This window comes from Alnus glutinosa, chromosome 10 (assembly GCF_958979055.1).
Source record: "Alnus glutinosa chromosome 10, dhAlnGlut1.1, whole genome shotgun sequence".
NCBI lineage: Eukaryota > Viridiplantae > Streptophyta > Magnoliopsida > Fagales > Betulaceae > Alnus > Alnus glutinosa.
Window position 1 is genome coordinate 11,152,656 of NC_084895.1, and position 11,782 is coordinate 11,164,437.

At 33.2% G+C, this 11,782-nt stretch overlaps 1 protein-coding gene and 1 long non-coding RNA gene across 2 annotated transcripts; both read left to right on the forward strand.

Annotated features, from left to right (window-relative positions):
- The first annotated feature begins 3,843 nt into the window (after positions 1–3,843).
- On the forward strand, positions 3,844–5,812 carry LOC133879033 (protein FAR-RED IMPAIRED RESPONSE 1-like). The gene is made up of 3 exons (XM_062317583.1): positions 3,844–3,949; positions 4,032–5,278; positions 5,372–5,812. The coding sequence occupies exons 1-3, from the start codon at positions 3,844–3,846 to the stop codon at positions 5,810–5,812; spliced, it is 1,794 nt and encodes a 597-aa protein (XP_062173567.1).
- A 593-nt stretch (positions 5,813–6,405) lies between these two features.
- On the forward strand, positions 6,406–9,734 carry LOC133879628 (uncharacterized). Its single transcript, XR_009902128.1, has 3 exons — positions 6,406–6,485; positions 6,597–6,665; positions 9,608–9,734. It is a non-coding gene; the product is annotated as an uncharacterized LOC133879628 (long non-coding RNA).
- Positions 9,735–11,782: the final 2,048 nt, after the last annotated feature.

Here is an 11,782-nt window from a genome sequence, read left to right on the forward strand (position 1 = left end):
ACAATTAATTAACATAAGTTTTAAGTTTATAAAAGGTATATAATGTCAAACACTGTTACTAACAACTAACAAGTAACAGACTTACTAACTTTCCTATTAACAAACTTTCTAATTTTTTAAATAGCATATGATATGGTATTTTTTAATAACATATTCATATTAGATATATCATATAGATTAATAGCATATAGTTAATACATCATAGCATATAACATTTTGAAGTTAGTAGATAGTAGACTAGTAGTTAACAGATCTAGTTAACAAACTTACTAACTTACATGTTAACAAACTTTCAGATTTTTTAAATAGCATATGATATAGTATTTTTTTCATAGCATATTCATATTACATATATCATATAGTATTAATAGCATATAGTGTTTTGGAGTTAGTACATAGTAGACTAGAAGTTAATACTTAACACCATTAACAATGTTAATTGATTCAAAAAAAAATAAAACAAATGTTAGTTAAAAATTTATAAAGCATTAATACGTTAGTGTATATATAATATACTAACTAGTTGTCTAGTAATATTAGTTAATATCATATATTTTAATGTTAAACTATAATAGTTTGTATATAATGTCACATATTAACAAGCAATATAGTTACATATTAACTAACTCTCTTATTACTTATATTCTATGTTATCTAATCTAGTATATATTAACTAAGTTACTAACTTACTAAATTTGATATTATAATTTATTAAATGAGTGATTATGTAATACTAAGAATTTAGTAAGTTAGTAATTTATAAATTTATAATGTTAAATTAATAATATTTGATTACTTATGATAATATTAAATTTGTGATTATAAACAAACACACTGTTGATTATAATACTATTATACTAATAATTTAATTTATGATTACATGAATCACATTGTTACGTATCTAATAATAATATGTAAATCATATGCTTATATAGTTATAATTTTATTTATATGATAACACAACACACAAATATTTTATAACACAACTACTTACCAAACAAGCCTATGATCATATTATATTCACTTTGTTGAATCGAATGATAATTCATATGATAAGTTTATAATGATATGATCTAAATTGTAATGACATGCTTGTGAATTGTGATAATGATTAAGTTGTGATTATAACGAATACATTGTTTACTCCAAATATTAATCACTCAATTTGATATTATATAAGTCATAGTGCCATTGTTGCACTTGCATGTATTCGTGAATTATGCATACATCAGCGAACTATATATATTGTATTTGTATGACATTATATACTTGTGTAACATTATGATATTAAAAAATATTATCATATGATATGAGATTATTTATAAATTTATAAGAAGTAACGAAGTATGATAATATTGATATTAATATTAAATAACCTATATAAATATATATACTTATAAGTTATATATTTATATAACCCATTATATATATACATACATATGATCGAGCTAACGACGAGTCGGGCGAGCGGGTCGGGTCTATCGTTATACCGGACGAGTTTGCGAGGCCTAAACGAGTCGAGCTCGCGAGCCCCTGTCGAGTTCCATTGAGCGAGTCAGATATATATCCCTTACTAATTAAGTGGATTCCTACAGTAACAAGCGGGTTTATATAGTGCCGAGCTCGAGTTCGGGTTGGACTTAACCGAGTGGGTAGTTGGACGGATTGGTTTGTTTACAGCCCTAGCCATGCACGAACCCTACTTTTTATTTTTATTTATTTTTCTCTAGCTGCAAAAACCCAACTTCAAAAGTTTTGGTCCCATTACATAACCTCGATTAGAATCTTCTCAAATTATGAGCAATGCAACACATCTCAATTTTTTTTCCCAAACTTTGGTTCCCAAATGATGTTCCAAAATTTAATGTGATCTATTATTTTGGAAATGTGTCACAATCTCATGAGATTGTGATACATCATTTGAGAACAAAATTTTGGAAGAAATTTTTTAGAAGTCTAGCATTTCTCTCAAATCATTTTTTCAAATTTGAAAGAATTTGGACAGGTGATTGTGAGAGACCACTAATGAGACCTACCTGACTGAATAAGTAGTTGGATATTCTAATTTTTATTTGGTCATATGGGTCTCATAAGTGGTCTTTTACAATTATCTGTTTAAATTTTATTAAATTCGGACAAATAATTTAGAAAAATTGTAATCCTACGTAACCTACCCTAACTTCCATAAGCATTTCACTCATGCCATGCAGTCCTATGTTTATGCCAAACATAGAAAAGAAAGAGAACCTAGGAAAAATAATCATGTTCATGCTAAAAAATAAAGACAAAATGGAAAATGAAAGAAAAGAGAAAACTGAAAGAAAAAACAGGGATTTCGAAGTACAAACCTTGTCTTAAGTGTTCCCCCACCTCTACATGCTTTATCCCACAAAAGCGACAGGAACATATTACCTGTAGTTGGCAAACCTACAATTCCGACTTGATGACAAGTCAAAATTAACGAAAATTTAGCCGTTATTTTCAATGATTTGGAAGTGTATAGACACGACGTCGTTGCATAAGGGAGATTTAACGGAAAGCGATTTGTTTGACGTCAGTTTGTTGATGTGTTAATTTTAAATGACGTGGCGATAAATTAATCGTACTGTCCTCCTCTCCTACTCACTTTGAGAAGTGATTCACAGCCACCTACAAGCACAACTTCTTACCACCCCTTGCGTACGTGGCACTTTTCTTTTTTTTTTTCTTTTTTTGAAAAAACAAAAAACTAAAACCAGCTGAAATTTCCCCCACACACAGTACATCCCCAAATTTCCCCCCAAAAGCTGAAACCCCCAAATTTCCCTCCAACGCTGAAACCCCCAGATTTCGTCTCTCTCTCTCTCTCTCTCTCTCTCTCTCTCTCTCCGGCAAGCGGTCCCCCTGCGGCGTGTTCCTCATCTTCTTGGCCAGCTGTCACTTTGTTAAACAAATCTCACTAGTGTACAAACTTTTTTTCCGGTGGTTCTCTATCTTCGGCAGCCTTTTGATGGTGTTCTCTGTCTCCGGCGGCGGATTCCATCTCCGACGAGGTCTGTTTGTACTCTATCTCTGTCTTCCCCCATCTTTGACATGCTTTTTTTTTTTTCTTCCTCTGTTTGTAATATCTCTCTCTATTTGTAATATGGGTATCAAGATGTTGTATATTAAGTTCTCTTTGTACACACACTCTTCCAAGTAGTTTGTTGTGGTTGTAAATCAAATTTGCTGCTGGTTTTGTGGATGATTCTGTTAGACTCTACGATATTCAAACACCTGAAATGTTAGCTTTTACATGGAATATTTTTATGGTTTAATGGAAATGTTTTACCTGATTTGAGCCTTGACATTGTGCTATAGCGCATCCTAAACCCATAGTAAAACTCATATGCAAGATGGTAATTTCCCTGGCTGGCACATGGGAAGGAGAAAAGGTGGCACATGTACATGCACAAACACATCACTAAAATAAAACCTGACATTAAATTCTCTTAAATATCATGTTGGAATGTTATAGACGTGCCCTTAGGCATTTTTAGTTCTTTCAAAAATCTAGCATGTGGTTTAATAAATTAATTATATAGTTTAAGTGAGTAAGTTCATCTTGATTGTGTTACTTGATCGTGTCATTTTATTGTTAAGAAGTGATTAGACAATTTTGAGTTCATGATATTAGTTTAACATAAGCTGTTTTTTTTTTTTTTTTGTTGGATTAGTGTGTTTCGCATTAAGATCCTATTTGGGACTATGTTCATATTGATTATGTATCTTTTGTATATATATAGTATGTCTTGCTTTATATAGCACTTCATTTTTTTAATGATTTTTTATGTTGAAAAATATAACTATATAGCACTTTTTTAAATGGATTCTGCAAGCTCACACTTGGATAACGAGGGCGAAGTTGAACCTATGTATACACATATTCCAAATGACGATGCTTTAACCCACCAAGATGGCCCTGAAAATGGTTAGGCTCTTCACTTTTGTTTGAGTTTTGACCCACCAAGATAGGTGTTTTTTTTTTCTAACGTGTATCATTTTTTGGATAGATGTGGGTGAAACAATTGCTGAACCATTGACATCTAGTTCGGATGAAGAGTTAAACAATGAGGAAGACAATGTTGTATTATTGAAGATGATCGATGGGGATGAAAAAGTTGAAGAACCTAAACTGTCAATGACATTTACTTCAGTAGAGGAAGTGAGAACATATTATAGGAAGTTTGCTAAGCAAGCTGGTTTTGGTGTGCTAACAAGAACCACGAAAAAAGTGCATGGTGAACAAAGATACCTAATCCTTACATGTAGTCGTGGACGCCTACAACAAACTAGCACAAGTAAGAGTTCGAAGCCAATTCCAACAACTAATAGAACGGGGTGTCGTGAAAGGATTTGTGCGTCGAAATGTGATGATGGAACGTGGTTTTTGAGGAAAGTTGTGCTTGAGCATAATCATCAATTAAGCCCGGGCAAAGCAAGATTTTTTAGATGCAATAAGATTATAAATGATGCTACCAAAAGAAGACTCGAGCTAAATGATAGAACAGGAATACGTCTGACTAAGAATTTTAATTCATTGGTTGTCGAGAATGGGGGGTTTGAGAGTCTTTCCTTTGGAGAGAGAGATTGTAGAAATTTTATTAACAAGGCAAGAGAGCTTCGGCTTGGTAAAGGAGGTGCTCAAGCACTTTGTGATTATTTCAGTCGAATGCAAAAGAAGAACAATGGCTTCTATTATGTGATGGAGATGGATGATGATTGTAGGTTGCAAAATGTTTTTTGGGCTGATGCACGAAGTCGGACAGCATATGAATTCTTCGGTGATGTTGTTACATTTGACACGACATATTTGACCAATAGATATGACATGCCATTTGCTCCTTTTGTAGGAGTGAATCATCATGGTCAGTCTATACTTTTAGGAGCAGGACTAATATCAAGCGATGATACAGACACATTTGTGTGGTTGTTTAAATCTTGGTTGGAGTGCATGAACGGCCGAGCCCCAAAAGCAATTATGACTGATCAGGATAGGGCTATGAAAAATGCTATAGCAATAGTTTTCCCTGAAACTCGACATAGATATTATCTATGGCACATTATGAGAAAACTTCCTGAAAAGTTTGGAGCACATGCTAATTTCGATGGCATTAAGAGTGCCCTATATACTTGTTTGTATGATTCCCAAACTTGTGAAGAATACGAGACAAATTGGAAAAATCTACTAGAGAGTTATGATCTTCATGATAATGCATGGCTACGTGGGTTATATAGTGAGAAGACATTTTGGGTGCCGGCATACATGAAAGATACATTTTGGGCGGGAATGAGTACGAAACTGCGAAGTGAAAGTATGAATTCATTTTTTGATCGTTACGTGCATTCATAGACCACTTTGAAAGAAGTTGTTGATCAATTTGATAGTGGTTTAAGGAGAATGGTCGAGAATGAGAAAAAGGCTGATTTTGATTCTTTTAATCGCACGATCCCATGTTTAAGCCTTTCATCTTTTGAGAAGCAATTTCAAGATGTTTACACAAATGCAAAATTCAAAGAAGTTCATGAGCAGTTTGAGAGAGTTATGTACTGTAATAATAAGGTGCTTAGAAGTGAAGGTGCGATATCTACCTATGAAGTTATTGAATATGTTGTTGTTTTTGGAAACCAGATAGAAAAAACATTTGTTGTTTACTTTAATGAAGATGAATTGGAAGTGAAGTGCACATGTGCATTGTTTGAATTAAGAGGCATCTTGTGTAGGCATTCTATTTCTGTGTTAATGACAAAGAATGTGAAAACATTACCATCAAGATATATTCTTGATAGGTAGAGGAAGGATATAAAGTGAGAATACTCTATGCTTAAGAGTAGTTATGATGATTTTGGTGATACTCCTAATGCCCAAATATATGACAAGCAGAGACAGAATTTTGAAAGAGTGTTGTCGCTCACATCAGGAAATGTGGAACGTTGCATGGATTTGATGAATGATGTTGATAAGTTAAGGGAGAAGTATAGTGCCTTAAAGCTCGCGCCAAGTCCCTCTTCCCATCACATTTCAATTGTCGCATCTTATAGCTGTAATGAAGTTGATCAAAGTAATAATAAGGTGCTTAGTCCTATTAAGGTTAAGCGTAAAGGAAGGCCACTGTCAACGAGAAAAGTATCCGTTATAGAAAAAGTGGTCAAGAAAGTACCTACCGTAGAACAAACAGCTAAGAAGGCCCAAGCATCAAAGAAGCCACCGAGTGACAACAATGCGAAACAGAAGAGACGAAAAAATCAGGTTGGTACATTTTTTTCCCCTTATACTTACAAACATGTGCACTGCCCCAAATATAGATTTCTATTGCATTTCGTTCAAAACACATTCAAACAACTTTTTTTTTTTTTTTTTTTTTTAATTATAGACCTCCAAAGCAACAAAAAATCAAGACACTGCATGTCAAATTGCATTGCCGTCTGCTACTCATGTTCAAAGCGGTCATATAATTCATACTCAGGTGATTATTTAATATTTAATGTACTTAATTGTATCTGTTTGATAGAAGTGGTTGAATTGAAATGTGATTCATGAGTTTTATAATTATTTGCTATTTCATGTACTTATGTAGGATTCCATTGCTTTAGCATCGACAATGGCTCAACCCTTGGATGGTCACCATGAAACTATTCTTTTTCAGGTATAGGTTTACATGTATTTTTTTAGTTCATTGTGTAGGCTTTCTGTAATAACCTCGACCCCCTTTCGAGGGTAGAATAGTCTTTACCACCTATGAGAATGGATAACTAGACGGGATTAATAAACACCTGATGTTATATATGAATTTTTAATTCTTGATATTAATTCATATTTCTTGATATTAAATAACCACTCATATATTTTATTAAAACACCTACTTTTAAATTTAATAAATTTATATCAATTTAAGTTCCACTTTTATATTTTACATTTATAAAAAAAAAAAAAAATATGAGGACCAGAGTTTATATTTTTATGCAATTTTATTCTTATTAAAACACATGTTTTATTATATAAAACCCTAGTAGTCAAATAATAAAACTCTAACCCTTATATATACCCATTAGCCGTCACTCTCCCCTTCCACCCCAGAAATCCTCCCAGCCACCTCCTTCCAAGGTATGAACGATCTGCTTTAACTTTTCCTTGCCTTTTTGTTTCTTTATATTTTTTTTAACTGATCATGGGCATAGCATGTATTCTTTCCATTCTTTCCTTCTATTTTTGTTGTTGCCGAATAGTCCCACCTCTTGTCCTTAGTGTTTTACTTCCTTTTCTTTTTCGGTGTCAGTGATTGACTTTCATACCAGCATGTATTGTTGCTTTCTTTTTTTTCTTTTTTCACGCCTATGTAGCAATAAGCAGGCTATTTATTTTCTCTCTGTTTTCCTTTCATCTATTTTCTGATTTTTTTTCAGTCCCTTTTGTTGCTCTAGCCAGACTAGTTCTCACTTTGTTTTTTTTTTTGATAACAAGTCATGGGATGGTAGTTTTGTCTTTTTTTTTTTTTTTTTTCTAAACCAAGTACCGTCCTTGTCCCTTTCTTATTATTATATATTTATTTTCTTCCTTGTTCTCCTCTTCATGTATTAGACTAGGAGTAAGACAGTTTTGTTGTTCTCCTTTTTCACCAAATCCGTAGCAGACCCATTCCCTTAAAATTTCTCAGCCTTACTTGGTTCTTACTTTTGTATGATTTTCTAATTTGCCTTTTATTTGTTGTCTTGTCCTTTGGTTTTTTGTTTCTTTATTTTTGTATTTCTATTTAACCCTTTTCTCCTTCACCCATGGTACAACCTAGCTAGGCCCACACCCTTCATCATTCTTTGTCTTATTTTGTTGTCTTAAATCTGTTTTGCAAATAAGCCAAAAAAAAAAACAGTTTTAATTTAAGTATTTCAAGTCTTCGTGTAAATTGCTTAAAATGACGGAACCTTTAATAAATTATTTTGAGTATATGTATAATTTGTGACACTTAATTGTGTGTACACGAAACGTAAAGGGCTGGTATTGATAGGTCCTATTATATATTAATGAAATTACTTTAATAACTTATAATATTTCGGTAACTTATATTTATTTATATAACGAAATCTGCTTTCACAATACATGTAGCCTCTCCTCTTATTTTATTAACCACACGAAATAGAAAATATTCCTTATGACATTTGCCTTTATTGAGTCATATTTCAAATAATAAAAATGTTATTTCTTATTTAATGGTTTTATTATTATTCGGTTAATGTCGTTAAACATACCTCGGAAATCCATTCTCAATAGGCTAGCAAAACGAACCGTAGTAGTGTCTGGATATATTATAGTGGCGAGTATGTAGTATTAATTTGTTGGAACCTGTATTCAGGTGACTAGCTAGCTGTCAAGAAAATTGCTTTAGTTGCATTCAGAGAGGTAAGGGATCCTCTACCCCTTTTCAAATTGTTTTATGTCATATTACTTTATCCTTTTTTTTAAACATATTTGCAATTAATTGTTCTTGTTCTATATTTCAAATTATATTGATGCATGAATGACTGTTTTAAAAATAGTTTTGAGATGAAAATTTGTCGGTATAAAATATTAATCTTGAAATCACTGTTTTAAAAGAAGCTTTGGTTATAAAGGATTTTTCTAATTATTCGTAAATTGTGTAGTTGGTTCCCGAGACGGGAAGTTACAGCTTTTTGAAATTAATGAGAAAGGAGATTAAAAACCCTTCCCCCACGTTGCCTCAAGAGTTATCAAAGGAATAAGAATAATTGGTGAGAATGGGATTTTTATAAATGAGGCACGTGTGTGGAGGAGACTATTATTTTGGCCCCAGATATATTCACAGAGATTTGCAGAGTTTAAGCTCGGTACCGTTGCTTGGATGGAAGCGCAACCGCTCAAGGACATAGAGAAAGCGGATCCATCCCTATGTCATGCTAAGTGCACTTCAATTAATTAGCTGACGGGGCAGGGCCTGTGGCCACAGTTTACCTGCCTGAGGTCGCAGTAGACCGCGCAACCCTAGTACACAGGGCGTAATAGTGTACATGGGCCCTACATATGAGAAATTTATTTACCAACCAGTAATTTTATGTGTTAAGTAAAATGCCGAATTTTTGTTATTATTTGTATTCTAGAAATTTAGATTTCAAGTGTATTTTAATAATTGTTTTAAAGAAAACGAAGTTAACTCAACCGTTTTATGGTTGAGGGTTACCTTGCTGAGCATTTTTCGCTCACCCCTTATTTTGTTTTGTTTTCAGGTTATGAGCAGAGAGACCTAGGCGGCCGGGATGGGATCTAGGCTAGCATTAGGACATTGCATCTCAGTTACCTTAATAAGTGCACTTGCACAATAAATTTAGTTTTTCTTTAGATTTTCAATTATTGAATCAAACATAATTGTTCATTTTGAAATAACTATTTCCGCATTTATTAAAGCTCTGAGTTTTAAAATCTTTATTATTTTGTGTTATTAAATTCAGCATATTAGCTAGGTTGTTGGCAGACCTTACGAATCTTTGCTGTTTGGTGTTTGAAAATGGACGAACCTAACCCTTAGCGGTTTGGGGGCGTTACACTTTCCATTTATGTGGTTTCTCATGTGTGCATTAGGCTCCTTTGTCGATTGATCCAATAAATGAGTTATCCATATTGGTAAGCCAACAAAAATATGAAGATGCTTTCACTACAACCATACGTAGAGGTGATATGTCACTTTTGAGTTGGCTATGCTATAAGGTGAAGTTTTCTATATTGTATTGTGTTGGTCATTGAAATTCATTTATTTTATATACATGTTTATTGGAGTTGATATTTTCAGGTTAATCTGCAGTGGGTCTTGACTATAGATCCTCTCCCTTTGAGCCAAGTAGTGTTGCTCCACTTGTTGCGGTAATTAACATATTGTATAAATATCAATTCAGCCCAAAAATTTGTTTGGATGACAGATGTTGCTAATGCTATAATCCCAACTGACCCATCAATTGCAGTGTATGTGCGGCCCATCTATAATGAAATATATGCCATACTCAACAATCCACGTAACTTGCCCACAATTATTGGTGCAGAGCTCGAAAGTTTCCGTCTTTTGATGCAGGTCATTACTTCCACATTAGGAAGTCATGTATGATTTTTATGGAACAATGTAATAGTTGAATTTGTGGACATTTAGGTTCCATTGTTATGGATCACTCTTTTTGGATCTCTTTGTTATGGAACAATGTAATAGTTTGATTTTGTGGACATTTAGGTTCCATTGTTATGGATTTCTCTTTTTGGATCTCTTTGTTATGGAACAATGTAATAGTTTGATTTTGTGGACATTTAGGTTCCATTGTTATGGATTACTCTTTTTGGATCTCTTTGTTATGGAACAATGTAATAGTTTGATTTTGTGGACATTTAGGTTCCATTGTTATGGATTACTCTTTTTGGATCTTTTTGTTATGGAACAGTGTAATAGTTTGATTTTTTGGACATTTAGATTCCATTGTTATGGATTACTCTTTTTGGATCTTTTTGTTATGGAACAATATAATAGTTTGATTTTGTGGACATTTAGGTTCCATTGTTATGGATCTCTTTTTTTGATTCTCTTCAATATGGAACAATGTAATATTCAGCACAACTCACTAGGGCTATAAACAAAATCAAGCACAATGTGAACATGATATTAAACTGACAGTAATAAACCAAACATCAAAGTCCAAACACATATTACACAATAAAAACCGCAACCATTAGTACAAAGAACGAGACCAGTCAAAGTGCATAATATCAGTTAATGTCTTCCACAGCCTCCTCAATACATAATACTAATCATGTCTTTGCTGCCACATTTGTTGCATAATGCTTTCTCGCAAGATGGTCATCTCATGCTCAGCTGAGTCTAGGAGATAACCAAAAGGCCAGGCACATCTCATACCCTGTGTCCCAGTGTTATCGAGATCCATAGGTATATTGGACTCAAAGTTGCCTTCACCTACATATGAGTAAGAGAAAGATTGATGACTTTGTGCCATAAGTAAAGACTAATCACCAGTTTGTGCCATAAGCAAGGACACAAACAAACTTTGGCTCAATTCCTACCGGTTTAGCATTGAGATTCATTGCAAAGTCTACAAGAGCATTTTAAAGCAAAATTAAATATATAAATTGCCCCAAAAAATTTACAAATCCAACAAACAAAATCATTTATATCTAGACCTATCGCACCAATCTTCGGGGCCCCAAAAATTTCACACAACAGCCAAAATTAACAATGAATTTTCCAAAGAAAAAGCATCAAGCTGCCAAAAACCATAACCTATTCACAGAAAGTCTAATTTCCTGAGAACCAAACAGAGAGTCGAGAAATCAAACGTACCTTTATATGGATAAAAATTTCCCAATGGCTAACCTTATATAGTCCTCTTAAACTGAATTTCGATTTACTAAATTATGATCTTATTAGCACTAATAAAGGTCTTTGAATCGACACACCCAAAATCAAAACCAAAAAAAAAAAAAAAAAAACAAAGCAAACCAATGGTACCCATATTTTTTTTTTGGATGAATTAAGACCTTTATAGAACAAAACTCATCAATATAGAACTAAACCACAGAACACAACAAATCTGCTAAACAAACAACCGTTACAAGGCCATGCGGTAAACACCAGCAGCCAACCACAAACAGAAACAAACCAATGGAACCCATATTGTTTAGTAAAAGTAGAAAAAGCAGAAAGAAAATCAAGCAATCTCTGGAGATACCCACAATCTCAAAAGCTTAATCTAGCCCAGACAA

What these genes read in the sequence shown, in the direction of transcription:
- LOC133879033 (XM_062317583.1), top strand. Translation starts at nt 3,844, where the DNA reads ATGGATTCTGCAAGCTCACACTTGGATAACGAGGGCGAAGTTGAACCT. An exon ending in CCAAGATGGCCCTGAAAATG is followed by an intron (nt 3,950 to 4,031) that starts GTTAGGCTCTTC and finishes TTTTTTGGATAG; the next exon opens with ATGTGGGTGAAACAATTGCT. An exon ending in AGAAGACATTTTGGGTGCCG is followed by an intron (nt 5,279 to 5,371) that starts GCATACATGAAA and finishes GTGCATTCATAG; the next exon opens with ACCACTTTGAAAGAAGTTGT.